Source organism: Xiphias gladius, chromosome 9 (assembly GCF_016859285.1).
Source record: "Xiphias gladius isolate SHS-SW01 ecotype Sanya breed wild chromosome 9, ASM1685928v1, whole genome shotgun sequence".
Taxonomy (NCBI): domain Eukaryota; kingdom Metazoa; phylum Chordata; class Actinopteri; order Istiophoriformes; family Xiphiidae; genus Xiphias; species Xiphias gladius.
This window is the reverse complement of record NC_053408.1, coordinates 8,656,649-8,675,497: the sequence shown is the minus strand read 5'-3', so window position 1 is coordinate 8,675,497 and position 18,849 is coordinate 8,656,649. Positions and strand designations below refer to the sequence as shown.

At 40.6% G+C, this 18,849-nt stretch overlaps 1 protein-coding gene across 5 annotated transcripts in view; it reads right to left on the bottom strand.

Moving 5' to 3' along the window:
• Nucleotides 1-13,507: 13,507 nt before the first annotated feature.
• The window catches only part of LOC120794186 (poly(ADP-ribose) glycohydrolase), a 22,858-nt gene continuing 17,516 nt past the window's right edge, over nucleotides 13,508-18,849 (bottom strand). For all 5 annotated transcript variants that reach the window (XM_040134970.1, XM_040134971.1, XM_040134973.1 and 2 more), the window contains 4 exons: nucleotides 18,027-18,135; nucleotides 15,850-15,955; nucleotides 14,696-14,824; nucleotides 13,508-14,454 (listed from right to left, as the gene is read on the bottom strand). In XM_040134970.1, the coding sequence (XP_039990904.1) occupies nucleotides 14,279-14,454; nucleotides 14,696-14,824; nucleotides 15,850-15,955; nucleotides 18,027-18,135 (520 nt within the window). In that variant the 3' untranslated portion in view covers nucleotides 13,508-14,278. The remainder of the gene's footprint in view (nucleotides 14,455-14,695; nucleotides 14,825-15,849; nucleotides 15,956-18,026; nucleotides 18,136-18,849) is intronic.

Here is an 18,849-nt window from a genome sequence, read left to right as displayed (position 1 = left end):
TTGCATATCATCATCTCTATATTCAGTGGCTGTCCTTTTTTTTGTTTTGTTTTTAAATCACAATATCACTGCTGAACTAGGAGTTCAATTAGTTTATGCCAACTAATTTGCATAAACTTGATTTGCATTAAAGCACATGATTTGACAATACACAGCAATACTTCAGCAAATTCATACCTCCGAGCTCCTTCTTGATATCTGTACTACTCCCCCTGTCTCTAAAGGTGAGGAAGACGCTCATAGTATTAAACTCAAGTGTTCAAGAGAAAATTAACAGAAATAGTTGAGAATGAAAAAAAGAGAGCTAGAGAGAGAGAAGTTCAAACCCTGGCTTCTTTCTTAACTCCGCACAGCTTGCCAATCACAGCGCGAAGTGGTTGAGATTGTCGGATCATCAGTTTTTGAAAATTACATAAATGGTTAGACACAGCCCCTCTTAATCTGATGTTAGGCAGGTGTTGGGAAAGGCGGGTTTCAGAAGCTATTTGACCAGCTGACAAGCACTTCTAATGGAGTATACTGGGCCCTTAGCCTGGAAACCAGAGCAGGCAGCTTGCTGATGTTTATTCTCTCTCGCAGATGGGTCTGGCCCCCTTCATGTTTAGACAGATTTCCATTTGTCCTGAGACAGGTCGGTCCAAAGACAATCATGTATTTAAAATGGGGCGGGTATGATGCAATGACTGACAGAGGAGTGCTGCTGAAGCATTTTCATTAACAACCCGGATGGCTGCTGCTGATGTGCAGAGGTCTGTTGAAACCGATATGCGTGACACTATTAAACGAACTGGACGGTATATTTTCTCAGCACAACAGCACTTACTGATTGGTAAGGTTCCAGACCCATTCACAAATGCCAATCGGTCCGGGGGGTTCCAGGCTACTGGGCCCTTAAGTCACTATGCAAAGCTCGGGTGAGGGTTGGAACACAGACCGACTGGTTAGTCCCTTTACCATGACAGTCTGCTTACAATACTGGCATCGCTGGAGATGAAGCACTAAACAAACTGGTGAACTCACACACTATGTTACCCTTAGTTGTGAGGAAGACCCTGAGATACTTTAATTCCCTCTTTGGGGCAGAAACTCACTCCTGACTTGAAGGCCATCCATCATTTGGTGTGTGGTGGAAGTCAGCCTCCATTGAACCCAACATAACATCATCACTGGCAAAAACCAGAGAAGCAAACCTGAGGTACCAAACAGAACACTCTCCGAGTCTACAAAGCAAATGTAGACTCAATGGGAAGACTACTGTGACTCCTCCAATATCCTTGCAAGAGCAAAGAGCTTTCCCACTGTTTCACAACCAGGAGGGGTAATGTGTTTTTTCCCTCCTGGTTTCAACAACCAACAGTGCCTTGTTTGCAGCACCCTTTCCTGGGGAGGCAGGGAAGTGTGAAGCACTGATATTTGGAACACATGACGGGTGCATTTAAAAAAAAAAAAAAAAAAAAAAAAAAAAGGGAACCAGCATTTGCCAGTCTGTAGGCACTGTACTCGAGTGACACTGAAGAGAAATGCCAAACAAGTCAGCTCAACAATATTCAAGGCATTCAGCATCTCAGAGTGAATATTATCTACTGTACAAATGGTGCCTTGCTGCTTAAGACCTTTTTGCCTCAGCGACCTCTCTTTCTCCATCATGATGACTACCTTCAGTACAAAGCACAAGTCTGTGGTACATTTAGAAACCCAATTAACAGCTCTCAGCCACTGCTGACCAAGAACTACAGACCTCCAATATGGTCATTTTTCGTGGATTTGTAATTTTAATGTGCAAGCAAAGGAAAGAAAGAGAAATGTTTCCTCCTCTTTTTTAGGATAATCCTACTATTTTTGTGTAGCACGCATTTTCAGATTTAAGGCTCTATAGTATCACATTGTGCGTACCAGCTGACTCTGTTCTCATGACAATACAGAAACATTAGGATACTTGATAAATAATCATACCATTGGCAGGTATACCACAGGTATTGGGCTTATTGCAATGATCTCACTGAAGTACAGCTCACACAGTGTGTTTAATAAAGTAATCAATATGCACCATCTGAATAGGGATTCAGACCTAAAAAAAAAGCTGGGCTGGTAAGGGCAGGTTATTTAAGGTACCAGTGAGACATAAAGTACAATCCAGGAAGTCCAGTCTGAGTACAGATGAATGTATTTAAAGGCTTATCAGAACTAAAATGCCAAAACATTACACAATGGTTTATAATGCTCACCGACAGGATGTTACTGGAAAGTTATCACGGATGCCACTACTATTTCTTGTGTCATGATGATCATGACATAAAGATTGTGAGGAATGTGTAACTGGCCAACACGGCACCTTTCCAGATTATGTCACACTGCGTTGCGTGAAAGGCTGAGTTAGGTTCAACCTTTTTGCTGCGCGACCCTGCATTGTTTTGCCAGAGCCCCAGGTGTTGGCACTCCCGCTGCAACATTAGACGAGCTCCAATCAAGCGAACGAGAGGCGTCAGGGCTACCGTCAGTTTTAATGCAGCCTTAGAATCACAGACAGATTTCGCCCATGTCATTTTATTAAGAGTCGATGCTAACTAACTGAGAGAGAATATAGATGTAAATTCTCCCACTGAGCGATGTCATTAGAACTCACTGCCATACGAATATGATTACAGGAGATCAACATCTCAAGCTTCATAAACCTCAATAATTCACTCTGTTTGTCCGGGCTGAATTTAGGTACTGAAGACCACTGTGAGGAAAACATCTCACACTGCTGTGCAAGTCACCTCACAGGTCTAATTCTTGCTGTCCAACCACGAGTCTATCGACAGAACATTGAGCTGGGACATCTACAGCCAGTGCTAGAGGTGACCAGTGCTTTCACTGCGTGAGGAGTAGCTGGGGACAAGCCTTGTCGTTGCGATCAATGGCGGAAGCCCACCTGGAGATGGATGATAGGAGAGCATTACCACTAATAAGTGTCTGCCACGATGCAGACGGAGACAGAGCCTTACCTGCTGGCTGGTATCGACTGGTGAGGGGAGCAGAGGGAAGCAGAGGGGAGCGGAGGGGGGCAGAGCTGTCCATCCACGTTCCCTCCTCCCTGCTCAGGGGCCTGCTAGAGTCCAAGAGAGATGAAAGGCCACTGAGGCTGGGTTTCTACCTCAACTGAGATTGGCAAAAGCAAAGCAGGGGCAGTGTCTATGCAAGTTAACTCGCATACATGGAAACTTTCCCCTCAGTAGGTTGGATGCCTAGGTAGGGCGGGTTACAAAGAGATCCACCATCATACAATGATAAACTGAAGATGATCTGCACAAGGCATCATTCAATTAAAACTTAGCGTTCTCCTCTCACAGCTGACCAGGGGACATGCTTCAATCCCATGAGCACGTCAGCTCTCACAAATCATGTGCTGTGATGACTAATCAGCATGTAGTTGTAATGAGCCTCTGTAATTTAACATGTGCACATGAATCAAAGATAACAGCAACAAGATTAGAATTTGCCTCCATTAAACAGCCAATTAGTTACCCTGAACCTGTCATCCAAATGTGTTCCCCACACTATTAATATATTAGGTAATTCAGAAGCAACAAGCAATGATGCAGCCATCATTGAAAATTAAACGGAGGTTGACATTTTCCTTCCAAAATGGAACAGGAAAAAAGTCCCACTGTCTTGTGTTTCAGATGTTGACATTTAAGAATAAATTCAGAAACAGTATCATTACCATTCTTACAATCTTTCAATTTAGGCTGAGTCTATATTATGGCTGTCTGTTTTCACATGCAAAGGAATTCTGATAATGACCATTCTGGCATTTATGGGGGAACTGCTTCCAGGGCAGAAGCTACATTTACACAACATCTTGGAGCCTAATTGGGCAAGAAGTGAAGCCCCATTAAATAATATGCCACAATATAGTATATGAGAGAAAGGAAGTACCTCCATGGAACCTGTCCCATTTTAGTAAGATGTAGATTTAAAAAAAAACACTGATTCTGTGTATTTCAGCTTAATATAGTGACTGAGTACCTTCCATTGTAGTTTTATAAACAGGGAATGAATCAGTATTAAGAATTTGCTTCCATCACATTAAAGAAATTGTCAAAATACGGCATGAACTTCTTGTTTTTCTAAAGGACTGCAGTATAATAATATTATAGGCACAGCAATTAATCCCAAAAGAAAATATTAAAATGGCTGCAGTCATAATCACACATTACTGCATATCACCGAAGTAGAGTAGCCAACTTCAAGGTCTTCACTTCAGCAACTGTCAACAGTTTCTTCAGCTGTTTTGATATGTTATAATGAGGCTCTGCTGCATGACAACATGAAACCTATTCATCTCAAGGTAGACTGCTTCAAATTTCATATTTACTCCCTGTTCAGTGCAGGTACTTGTCTTCTCATGGTTTCTAAACAATAATGAATCCCCAGGCTGCATAACAGCCATGACACAAGCCACGCTACTGTAAACGTAGTACCTAAACAGTGTTGGCAACGTATGATTCATTTCGTGATTGGAAGATCAATAACCAATTTGAAGATGACCTGGTGGAGAGGATCCAGATTGCAGGGCTGTGCTTCAATGTGCAGAGTAAATCTCGGGTGGTGGATGTGCGTCTAGGCCTGCCACAGCTCCTGCTCTGGAGAATGATTTATGCCTTGGTCCTGCGACATGTCCTGTAGCGGTTGGGCTCTCATCGAACGACCGCGGCTAATTGGTGTGGCCTCAGAAAGAAAGAGGTTGGTGAGTGAATAGTGGGGATGGTAAGCGAAAGGGTCAGGGTGTTACAGTTATAGAAAGTGCAAAAGCCATGATTGGTGTGGAGGAAAAAAAAAAAAAAAAACCCTCAACAGTCATTAATCATTAGCTTTATCATCATTATCATTATCATCAAGCACACTGCAGCTCAAAGGAGTATAAAAGACTTTTCTCAAGTACCCACATGCAAGATCTGAATAGAAATAAACAAAACCAAAAAAAAAAGGAATGGAAAGTGAGAGTCCGTGACTGGATGCGAGTTAAGACTCTGGAAGGTAAATGGTTTTGCCAGGCCATCCTCTTAAGACCAGAGTCAATCATCCACAAAAGCACTGCAAAGAGACAGTTGCTTAAATGCCCTCCTCACATCGAAGTAACAACCGTTCATCCGCCTGCATGGCCTCCCAGTTCAGCATGAGAGCCCGTTTCGTAAGTGCCAAACATGAATGGATCCAATACGACAGGAAGGAGAAAAGTTAGATGGAAGGAACTCATTAGGAGCACTGCACTCTCCTCACAAACCCCATCTCGGCAATGCAGAGGAATTGGTGAACTGGCCATGAGTTCTGAGGGATATCTCATAGTGCTTGACAAGTGAAAACTGCCACCCGGCAGCTAATAGCTCTACTGTCATGAAGGCAAATAAAAAGGCATGAGTTTGCATGCATGTAGGCTTAGTGGCCCTGGTTATGTGAGACCCACACTTTGCAAAAGGCAATGCCCTCACTCCTTAAGTTCCCCAACAGATCTGTTCTGCTGCCGGGCCAGATGTGAGATGGACAGATTGTTGGTGTTACAGAAAAGGGGTTCCCTGAGGAGAAGAGGAGTAAAACATTTTTTTTTTTTTTAAATTAAAATTTTTTTAAAAAGGTGTGCTTCATTAAGTCCTCAGCTCTCATGTGGCCATTTGACCCAGTAATATCGTCCCTGTGGAACAGAGCTGTGTGAGGTGGAGAAGAGAAGAACAGAGGCCTGCAGTGAGCAGCAGAAGCTTCCTCGAGCCCACAGATGCCAGTGGCTCCCATCACTCTCAGGACTCCAGTAACTAAACCACACACCATTGAGCGGTGCCCGCTTCCTGACTCCGCCAATTACACTGACCCATTATGAGGAACAAAGTCAGCTTCAACAGATGGGTGAGCGGAGGCGTGTACATTCACTTGTTTGGTGAAAGAAAAGATTAAGCCTATTTTGATGCTTATGTGCTTCTTGCCTCAGGTCTAAAGGGACACAAAGAGTGTTTTTAAAGCTTCCATAATGGCTCATTCTCATTTTTATGACATTTATATGGGTATTTTGCCAAAGTGGGGTTTAAGGATGAGGTAAAAGTCTTATGACATAATTAGCTACTTTACGTACTAAAATGTATCAGTACGACGGTTTAATTTTTATAAATTTATTTCAACAAAACAGATATAAAAGATGAAATGTTACTGATGTTTTGCACATTTGACCTTGTTGTAAATATACGCAGTCAACACCGGCCATTTAAATTTTCTATTGTTTGTGCATTACTTTATGTCAAAGGACTATTTATTTATTCCATGAAAGGTTGAGTTGTGCTGCTGGTATTGCAACCAAACATACAATGTATACAGGAGAATTAAAGGGTATTATACGTTCCTCAATTTTCCACAGAGCCTTCAAATGCCACTTTTCAATATATCCAATATGTCACTATCAAAAATAATACACAACAATCTAAACTAAGAGAAATGACTAAGTTCTGTCACTGCCGTACCCCTACTGGTGAAGCAAACAGAACAGTTGAAATACAAACAGCACCATGGGGAATGCACACACCATGATCAATGAACACATTAAGATGCATAGTTCACAGGGGAGTTCCCTCTGAAATAAATTTAATCCTACCACAAAGAGATGTTATGAGAAAATAAGATCAGAGGCATTAGGAACTTAATGGGCCACACAGTTGTGAAGTAATACTGTATTGCCACCTTTCACACTCAGCTCATTTGTGTTTATTTACTTCCAGGGGACCGTGAAGGTAGATGAAGAAACAGAACAGAGAAGCGAGCTGGAGCCGTAAAGTAACGGTTCCACTTCTAATGAGCGGCTGGGGACAGCGATATCTGGTGACGGAGAGGGTCCCTCTGTTGAGTCTCTTTCACAGTAGAAAGGCTCCTCCGAAATTTTGCTCCTATTGCCAGGACCACTGTTGACGATATCTCCCTCCAGAGACAGAACTTCGGGGGTTTTTTTATAGGTGCTTGGGTAATTGAACAGCAAGAGGTAAAAAGGTCTAATCCAGTTACCCGTAAAGGAAGTGTATCCAAGCTAAATGACTGGTGAATTGATATTGGTATTCTCTTAACTCCCTCTCGGTTGCCTTTCACTCGTAGTAGTTTGTCAATGAGATATGTTCGTGAACCAGCAGGGTTTGGCACTGGAGCGATGGTATCATCTAGGCTACATGTGTCCTGGTGTAAATAAGCCTGTCAGTTTAGCCACTAGTTCATATGTAACAGAGGACAGGACTGAGTGATGGTGGCAGTGCCACTTTATGGCCCGCAAACCACACTTGTCAGGGAAACTGGCCCATACGACAGCTCGGATGGGGGCGAAAAATTGGCTTTGTCTCTGTAGTTTACAATTACCCAACACAGAGACAGACTATATAGCATCTTCCACCACTGAGGGGACTTAGAGAAATAGCAGCTGACACAGAAGCGCGGTTGCTTTTGCCGGTGTGAAAGAAAGCATTAAGTCAGACTTTTACTTCCACACTTAAACAAAATACTGACAGGTGTAAAAAAAAAGCACCAATAATGATTCAGATGTGAGAGATTCCAATATGACCATCAAGTTGCTTGGGCCACAATATGAGACTACTGGACAGCGTGAAATTTTGCACACATAGCAGGATATGATCCAAGCTAAACGATTTCCCACGAAAGTGCAAAAACCAATCAGTTTTACCTGTAAATGTAAATATTTTCACACAGACCCTGGCTACAAATCACTTTCTCTTTTTATCCTTTGGAGTGCTTTAATATATTGTCTGAATCCCAAATTAAGTATTTGATCATGAATAAGATGTTAAGGAGAGTGCAAAGATAAAAGAATCTATCCATGTACTTTTCATCTTAATTAGAAGTCATAAATCCCCCAGAGTTATGATACTTGCAATCACTTTAGCATGTCTCATTTATGTTTTGATTAAAAAGGATGTCTCTGTAAGGACTGGAGGGCGTTCACAGATGAAATCCAATTAACGTTCAGTAAAAAGGCCCTGCAGGGATTCACTTTCTAACCAGGAAATCCTCAACCCCCTGTGCAGCCTTGCCTTCGAATAACTGCGCTTTCAAAACACCGTAATTACAGCTTTGTCGCAGAAAAACACACAAATACTAACACTTTGGTGCTTAATACATCTATGAGTAACAGTGAAGGAAGCACAAACGGAGGTCTAAGCAGAACTCATTTGCTTGTCCCTTTCTTTTACACTCCTGTCCAACGTCCAGGAAAGGAAACCGTTGCACTCGGTGCTGCCGCCTTAACAGTGACAGCTCCATAAACAGGCCCAGCGCATGGCAGAGCCTAGAGGTCCACTCTGCCAACGCTACTCTGAAAAGCACCAACAGCGCATGCAGACAGCCGCCCCCCCCTCTCTCTCTCTCTATGGACGGACACACACAGAGTCAACCTGTGACATGTGACAGGCCCTCGCCTCAAGTCGCTCTGCCGTGCTATTCCCCACAGTCCACTGTCAGAGACACCTCACATACATGCAGCAAACAACATATCAAGCACTTTGATACGTTAGGAAGGGTTCCGGGTTGAGGTTCCCATTCTCTAAGCACTAATCAAAAAATCAAACAGCTGCAGTTGATGATTAATTACATTATTGATTAATGTCTATAACAATTGATTGGTCGTGTGTCAAGTTAATGTCAGCACCCTGAAAACAATTCTCAGAGCCCAAGTTGATATCTTTGAATTGATGGTTTGTCCAACCAACAGTTCAACACCCAAAAGATGCTCAATTTAAACTGTAATGCAACAGAGGAAAACAAAAAATCCTCACATCTGAGACGCTGGAACCACCTGCTATTTGGGATTTTAGGGTGATAAATGATTTAAGTGATTAATCCAAATCAAATTGGTTGTTGATTAATTTTCGGACTCACTTAATCAATCATTTCAGCGCTACATTGACGAAATAAAAATACATTCAAAACTCATTTTCCTGTTTTTTCTACCAGATAGCGACTGTTGCCATGTGTTGGAGTCTAATCATATCCTGAAAATGATCAAGGCCAAAAGTGAGTATCCTTTGAAATGTGTGAGAAGCATCTGTCTCTGGCACCTTTGAAACCCAGAGAGAGAAATCTGTCTGATGTGGTAACATGCTCAAAGTACCCTAATACCAAGATACATGCATTTATTTATACATCTCATTCTAACCCCCCCCCCCACAAATCATGTTATATTTTAAAATATTTTTAAAGCAAAAATAAAACATTTCATATTCCCTAATAAGCTTCCTCTAGCTCTTTGAAATCTTTGCCAGGGAACAGAGCATATTTTTCTCTTTTGGAAATTATGATTGGTCCTTGTGTGGACATGGAACAGATGGTGTTATCTGCCTCATGGGTGGAAGGAGCAACAAGTGTGCAATTAAAGGCCTGAATAGGTGCCTTCAGTTCAAAACGGGTAAACCCGGGAAAGAAAACCACTTCAGCCATATACCGAAAATTAATAGTTCATACCTGGTACCTTTGGAAGTTAAATTTGATGTCTAGAATCCTAATACATGGTAAAATGAAATCAGCAAGCATACTTGAAAGCTAATGAACAGTAAATGCAATTTTAAGTGGTCAGCAATATGTGGACTGTCCCTGTATTAGCAGCATTTGCAAGCAAACTTGGGAGGTAATCATTCTTCCACAATTGCCTGTCCAGCAGTTTTGTTTTTTTTCTTCACTAAACATGCTGAGTTTATAAGTTTTATAAAGAAAAACGTAGTGAGTAAGAACTCAGACACTGTATTTCAAATAAGTTCAAATGAGAAATGGCACCCCACATGTAGTTAGTAGTTAGCGAGCACATTTTTCTCCCATATACCCTTTTAAAAGGCTTCTTCTTCACAACGTGCTGTGGCCATCAGGCTACTCCCTACTCTTGTGTGCGAGCAGCAACGGCCTTGTTCCATCTTCCATTCAAGCTGAGTCAGTATCAATCACACGACACCCCAGTGATAGATAGGCAATCTATTAACACTAGGAGCAAAAATAACTTCACTCACTCAATCCTTGACCTTACGGAGCGAGCACTCAGTTTGGTTAAAAGTTACAGCTATCACATAAAAATTGATTTTTCTTTTGGATCAATTGCAGTGGAAATATTTGAACTAAAATGGCCATTGAAAGCTGTCACTAATAAATAATTGCTGTTCTTATGGATTTATACACCACCTCAACCTCCTCTAGAGCCATATTTAAGAGAGCTTTTGACTGCAGGCTATTTAGACTGAATAAAATACAATGCAAGCAGGTTTTCGGAGCAGTGAAGGAACTGCCTTTGGACGAGGAACCATCTCAGCATGTGTAGAGCCGGAGGAGAGACACAATTACCATCAAATGATAGCGACTATGCCACCGCTGAGGCGCCACACAGGACACAGAGGAAGTGGTGAAACATTTAGGTCAAGCCGAGTTCAAACAAGCCCACAGATATAGCTGTGTGAGTTGAGGACATTCACAGAGGATACAAGATGTTTTTTTATTGTGATGACACAAATTTGATTTAACAGAAGAGCAATGTTTAAATTTCAAGAACATGAACATGACCAGGCGAACATCCTACCTGCTATGGTTCAATAGTGGTTTATTAAACGTGATGATGGCTGGGAGAAAACACTGATGGGTGTGGCTGTAATTTGTTCCAAGATAACAATGATTACAGCAGACTGGACCCTGCAACCATTTTTCCTTAACACAGCTTTAAAGTCACATTTTGGTTTTATGTGAAGTATCTACAAATTATAGCTTCAACATCAATGTTAAGGTCGGTTGACTGTGTCCCACTCCAGTAAGCTAGCTCCTGTAACAAGATGCACCTGTGCTTAGGGTCTTGCCAGAAAAACATTTCTTAATAAATCCCTATGAAAATTGCAAGTGCATAGATTAATTAGAGTGGGCAAGGAATATAACCACCTTAGAGCGAGCTCTTTGATGTCTAAAATGTCATTTTTAATTCTGAACAGGTGACTTCTGTAAATGCGTGGTCATACTGCAAAGGTTTCAGAATGAACTGGGAAAAAAATGCACTTAACGCTTGAGGGATGTGTACTAATCAAACTTTTAATCTTTTTTTTTTGTCTATTTAGATGTTAGCAGTGAGGCTTTTTACATATTAAACATCTCCGCTAATACCAATAGACTGTCAAATGGCAATAATTCAGACCTAATGTTCCAAGATTAGAATCAATTGCAAATTAGCTGCATCCCACAAGTGCCCTGATGTCCCAGTTGAATGTGCAGTAGCCATCTCTTTAATAAAATACAATTTTTTATCATGGAAAGGACATAGTATGAATAATTAGCAAGAGAGAGCTCATGACAATGAATCCTATTTTTGTCTTATGTCCTCAGTCCAAACAAATGTAAGCCACAGCTCCTAGGGCTTCATCAGACATATCAATATTCAGCTGATAATGCCTTTAATCTGTGGCCAAGAGAACCTGGCATAACTCCTCCAAGCACAAACAGTTTCCACTAATGATCTAAAATGACAAGGAAATATGAAGTAAATAGCTGATAATGAATTTAAATAGGCCTCCCCATTTATAATACAGCATCCTACATTATCAGAGCTGACCTTCTTGGATGGAAACAAAGCAAAAGTTGAAAAATGATATGGCAATGTCGTTCCAGCTTCAAAAAGAATCTAATGATGACCTGTTTGCTGCCTTTTATTTGTTCTCTGGGGTTGATTGATAATTCATACGATAAAGAAAAAATTGGCATTACTGTAGTGCTGTATGTGTATGATCACTGAGTTCGAACGTATGAGCACACTGGGCCTGGTAAAGGCACGTACCTTCATCCATTAGTAATGTAAACTTTGATTTAATGAGTAAAATCACAAAGTTTCACTCTTCACTAGGGCGTTAGCTAAGGATGCCCTGTTTCCCCCGTTGCATGAAAATCCATCCAGTAGTTGTTGAGACATTTAACAAAAAAACAAAAAACAAAAATGTCAATCACTAAAAATCCGTAGGATTCGTCTTCTGGGAACCATGAATGTCTGTGCAAAATTTGTGCCAATCCATTCAGTAGAAGTTAAGTTATTTCACTGAATAAGTCAAGTCTTTTGATAGCGCTGGAGGAAAAGTCAGGGGTTCACTGAAGTCATTGCATGGATTTCATGGCAATCCAAAAGTCGGACTATAATATGATTAATGGGCAGGGTAAGCTGATGTTCTGTGAAGAATCACAATACTAATAAATGAATCAAAGAGAAAATAAAGAAGTATTTTTGTGATCAAATTTTGCATTTACCCTTCTGCACTGAGCTTATAAAGTTCTAAGTCTTATCTGCCAACTGCATTATCATATCATTATATAAATAACTTTACCCTTAACAAACAGCAGTCGAGCGCTTATGTTGAAAAGACTCAACACTGTTCGTGTTCATGACTTCATTACAGATGGTAGCCAAAAGGTCAAAGACACACATGAGGCTCACTGCAGAGGGATCAATCCAGTAGGATACCCCTTTTGTGTCTATGGTGGTGGATCCCCTTGAGAGAGACGCCACCAAAGGCTTTTTTTGAACTCAGCAAGCTACAAAGAGAGACCCCCTACACTTCAGGTCCTGATTCCATGAAGGCAGAGAGCACCAAGCTTAGAGATGCCAACACCTCATTCACTCACTTACAGGCTCCCAGGAGTCCATTCAGTACCGCGCACTCCAGGGACATTACTAATTTAAGAGTCAACTAAAAATATTTAGTCAGTAAACTCCTGCTCACTGGGTAGTCTGTAAACAGATGACCCAGACAGACGGATAACAGCTCATTTAGGCACATCACTAGAGAAATAAACACAGAGAGAAAAAGTCCAAACATGCATCGCTGAAATACTTACTAATGTGTCTATATTCAGCTAACCAAATAGTAAAAGGCTATAAACAATAAATCAGTATCAAATAGGGTGTTACATCTTGTTATTTGGTATTAGTATACATAGAGTATCAACTTCAACTGTTTAATATTGTGAAGCCAATTTAATATATTTCAAATTGCGTAGCAAGAATATTTTATATGCCTACAAATACCAAAAAAATATATATGTTGCTTAAAAATGTGTCAAATGTCATCAAACCTGAATGCAAACTGTGAAAGGTCAAACCTCTGAGTCTCCCATCAAGCAGTTTCCTCTTGATGCAAATGAAGCTGTGTTTTGTCCACCAGACAGAGAAATCACACAGGAGCCCCACTGCCTGACTCTGGCCTCTGACTGGATGTTCTATGATCTACTCTTTACTTAATGAGGTGTCATGTACAGTTTATATAAAAGGTATGACCTTATTAAGCTGTGAGTGAAAGGGTGAAGCAATAGCTGGGCAGAAATAGATGGCAGGGCTGTACGGAACCTCATTTAGCCTGTAACCTCCATGGGACAAGGAGCCATCATTCTGATTGTTCAGAGATGTATTGGTGACATTTGTGGCTCCATTCAAATGGTGCTACAGAATAAAATATACACAGTATTAATCATTTGAATATTACAATAACTTGTAACTGATCAATTTTTATTAAGGTGGTTGAAAAACAAAACTTGTCAGAAAAATTCCTCAATTTTCATTATAGTGTACTTACTCAACAATTATTAGTAAAAGACTGACTTGTACTATTTTAAGTGCAACGGGGTTCTTTGGAATGTTTATCACATACAACAAAGAACCCAAAAAAAAATGTATTCATGGAAGCAAGACTGTAAATAAAATTTTGCAATAGATGCAGAATGTAAGAGATTACTTCACAAAGAGCCAGGCTGCTTTTAAATTCAAACTGTTTTTCCGGAGACCGATTCAAGCTTTCCAAACCCTGTTCTTGTTATTCTTTTCCTTTAACTTGATTTCTCACAGCCAATTCAATTAGGCTGGATATGTGTGGGTGTAAAAAAAAGCAACATGACAAACTCAGAAGATGGATGGCAACCTTTGCCTCACCATTAAAATCACAATTGCATCGCATTGAAGCTCAATCCTTTGCCATATTACCAGCTGCGGCAAAATGAACAAAGCTCGGACCGCAGCGACAGATAGGGTCATAACTAAACACCTTCTGCAGTCCAGTTGTTTTTGAAAAGGATTTGCATGCCAGATTTCACTTTTAGCTGCCTGTGATGGAGACCACATTTGGTACTGTTAAATCAAAGTTTGTCTAACAAAAAAAAAATAAGATAAAAAATAAAGCTAAAGGCAGACTGAACATATTTTAATTCAGTAAGTGTTTCGTTTCTCCAATATAAGTCCCGGTGACTCATCAGCCACCTGACCTTAAAGGCAGTCTGTGGGGACATGTCGTCTGGCTGACCGCCTGTCGGACTCACTGGGCGCCAGGGAGGAGCCGACCTGTTGGTAGATGAAGGAGTAGAGGCTGACGTCAGGGCGCCGACTGAGGCAGCTCTTGCACACTGAGCTGTAGTACTGCCCCAGGAGATCATACACCTCCCCTGTGTCAGAGACAATGAGATTGTGTTGTGTTGTCTAGCGTCTAAAGTGGACTGATATCATAGTGAGGAAAATGTGGACAGTTTTCAGAGTTCACATCTTTTACAACAAAATCCTAAGAGGAAACACTATTCCAAAATAAAAAAGAAATAATGATAGTATTGTTTCATGCATCACACCCTTGAAGGGCATAAACACAGCTGCATATAAACAAGAAGCAGGTAGGACAGCTGTTTGCCTTACCGACACTAATGTTCCTCTGAGTGAGGAAAGAGTGCATGTTGTGGACATCTGTCATGAGCTGGCTGTCACCAAAGGTGAAATAGGCTACATCTCGGCCCGCCTCAGCAGCTGCCAGCATCTGGAGCAGAGCTGGAGGAAATGAAGCCTGCGTTAAGCCTCAACAGTGAGAGTGACACAAAATCTGTTTCAATGTGGTAGAAGGATCGGCTTTTACTGCACTGAAACATTTGTTCACACACTTTAATCTTCTTACTTGTGAAAACACAGCGACGGTTAAATGACCAGAGGTTTTAAGAGTCATTCAGTAGCTAATGTTACAATTAAAAGTTAGCGGCACTATACAGTTAAAGGTAAATAATCAGGGGAATAGGTCTCACCCCCACTGAGAACTCAGGATTAGTTACAAAGAGAGACCAGGTCTGGCCCCAGAGAGCTGTGAATATTTGAAGAGTATGGAAATATGTCCGCTGATTAATGAAGGTTGGGACAGTGGCAAGTTAATGAGCAAAACTGAATAAACATTTTCAGAAGAGGACTTAACTGAATATGTCTGCATTTCAGCAGTTTCTCCCCTGTGTTCTGTTACAACTGCTCTCTTCAAAAATGATCTGACAATTAAAAAAATAGGTGGCTCTTCGAGGCCGCAGAAGGTAAACCCAGGAGAACAGCATCTGAATTACAAAGCTCTTCCCAGGAGGCATGTCATTAAGCAGACAGTAGGTGATTGTGCCTATGGAGGGCTGTGCCTTGCTTCAGCTAATTGACAAATATGCACGGATGTATGTATAGTTGGAAAGCCCGGGGGATCTAAGTCAGGTAGAAAGTGAGAAACAGAGCCTCTACTGCAAACAGTTAGCATAAACTCGCCTTAAACGCCCTGCTGGATGACAGTGATACAAGGCGCAGACAAAGTGCTGTAACGGATTGATGGACTCGAGCAGGCGATCAATTTCACTATTAATGAAGCATATTAACTTTGTCATTTGATCAATAGAAAGAAGGCTACGAATAGGCCTTAAGTAAATGAATGCATTCCTGGAAGACAAATGGATGCCCACACTGATCTGCTGGAGCCTTACAACCTGAAATGTATTCTGTTATAACCAGGCAGAGAGTCCACGATCTACTGACGGCAGTGTTAGGTCAGTTCCTACCTTTAAGACGCGTGTCACCTCCAAAAACCCCACAGCCCCAGTTCCCTGTTGCCACTGCCGCAAGGTTTTGGCTTTGTTCCTCGGGGCGAGCGAAGCCACAGTAGGCCTAAATGATGACAGAGTAAAAGGAAGATTGAAGACAGCAAATCAGATAAGGAAATGTAAACACCAAGAAAAACACAATTCGATATAATAGTAAAAGTGCTGTGTAGCAGGCACGATACACATACTGTCAAGGAATTGAGTACACTGTAAAACATTTGTTGTGTCCAAAATCATTCACTTTTCTCTACATATAAAACACTTAATCGTTTACTCAATAGTGAGCAGTACTTTGAGATTTTGGACACAAATGAATCATCATTTTTTAGTGCCACGTATCTGTTATTTTAAGGCAAAGCATTGTACTACGGGGTTTTTTGCAGAAGGTAGTATGCATGCTTCAAACACTTGTTCATTTTATGGGAATTTTTAATGGCTTATGTGTTAGGCTTACGACTTGGACACTCAAATAAAATAATATAAATATGATGCAATAGGGAGTGATTTCAGACACAGACATTGCCTCACAATAAGCAAAGCCCTTCCGTTATTAAAACTGAATGAATGAATGAACCTGCTTTTCTTGGGGAGACATTGCATCAAATTGTCGGCCGCATGAGCCCGCCATTCAAGTAAGTGGGGAATGATAAATCATTTGGTACATAAAGCCAGAATCAGTTCTAATGAGCCTCAGGTCTTGGGATCACCCCACTGTTCCAGATCACTGGAATGTTTCACAAGAACCCGGCCTACAGAACGTCTCCATCCCGTCAAATGTAAATTGAATATAGATAGCAAGCAACAAAGTAATTCCATTTGCCTGCAGGCCTGTGGCTGACACATCATTAAGTGAACGAACACATAGGTTGACTGGCCCGACAGAACATACAATTTTAACATTGTGTCATTTTGCAACTTCACACCTCCCTCAATGTCGTTGCCCCTGGTGCGAAATTGGCGTGGGTTTTGCATGCTAATATTTGCACATTACTGACAAAATCCATGTGCATGAACTAGAGCATTTCACATGTCAAGTGGGTTATATGTCCCATATGTAAAATAATTTCTAAAAGCAGCACATGTTGAATAAAGACCTTAAGGGGCTCTGGACATTAGTTTTCAAATTGGAGATTAAATGAATTGTGAAAATGAATTGTAAGACCCTATCCTCCCCCTGACAGGTCATAAATTCTTCCTGTGAAAGGGCAGATATGACAGTTATCTAAACAATATTCGAAACAGGATTGATCGTCATGTAGGTGCATTATTCACGCCCCTGTCAGAGCTGTCGAACTCCTCCATGCTTTCTGATGGCAGACCTGACAACATTAACATCTTGATTTTTTTATTACGAATGAGCATCTCTAACAGGGAAGACAGCACATATGGTAGGATTTCTATTTTTAAAAAATCTGTGATATTAATTTAATAATTGTGATTAATTGCCCTGAGGTCAATTATGTTCATTAAAATTCATTCTGGGCCTAATGGACAGTGTAATAAATAAGATTAAGCTTATTCTCCACATATATGACATTCCATCAGTCTGTATTACACACTACACTTATCTGTACTTCAAATGTTTACAATGAAAAAAGTAAACATGCATCAATGTCATCTCAGCTGACATTTGTGATGAGACAGTGTTCCGATTGTCAACTGAATGGATTCACAATGAAACTGTTAATTCTGCGCAAACCAAACATGAAGTGAAATGCCAAATAAAGTTATCCATAACATTACCGCAGCCATACACTGTTAAAGAAACATGACTACGGGGGATCAAAGCGTAACATAAAAGGAGTAGTGGTAGATTTTCCCCACACTTCCCCTGTCATAAATTATACAAACTTCATTTGTCTACAAAAGAAAAAAAATGCACTTAGAGCAGCACTCGCCATTCAGGTACTAATAACCGTTTTCCAATGAGCTGGCATGTTTTATTTTGGTTGTCAGACGTTTTCATCTAACCCGCACTCTGATCTAAAACCAGTGCTAAGCACAAGAGCAAAAGGCATGACCCAGAATTAATGCTTTGTGACATGCAGAATAAAGAAACCAAACAGAAAGAAAAGAAAAATAAACAAAAACACATCAAGCAGGAAATACAGATTAAAGGAAAAATAAAAGATAACCTTGTTGAGTTCTCGGTTGATTTTCTTGAGGCTAAACTGTTCAAGAAAGTTCCTGAGCGGTAGTGCATCAATGGCCACAATCTCTGTGCATCTCCTCTGCCAGCCATCTCTGAAACAAATCGATAGATAGATTTGTAGTGTTTTATGTACAACAGAACAACTGTAGCTATATCCATGTCGGAAATGGGAATCTGCACAGAAGGAAGTCAATGATACCGGACAAGTATGACAAAAGCATGCTTTGGGACATTAAAAGTCTGAATTTAGTGTAAGTTTACCATTTTCGAAAAGAAAATTCACATGATATTTACAGCTTTAAAATTACTAATTTTGTACAATGAAAAGATGCAGAGAATAAAAAGATAATGGTGAGTTTGCATTTGGGCACAGTGGTGCTTTGAGTTAAATACTAATGTCAGCATAATAACATGCTCATAATGACAGTGCTAACATGCTGAGGTTTAGCAGGTATAATGTTTAATAATAATGTTTATCATCTTAATGTAGCCGGTTAGGATTCTAACATTTGCTAATTAGATTTAAACACAAAGTAAATGTCGCCAGTTTTTCTGGTATTTGGTCGTAACAGTCAGGTGGATCACCAAAGTCAGTAGGATTCATCCTCTGGGAACCGTGAAAACTCGGTGGCAATCGATCCAATATTTGTAAAACCATTTTAGTCTGGACTAAGGTGGTGGACTGACTGACATAACGAAATTGCCCTCCCTTGAACCAGGGTGTTATTGTGACTCAAATTGATTGTGGGGGAAGGGTTAGACATAGCATGAAGCTATAATTTAAGCATTTTGTGTGCTATAAATAC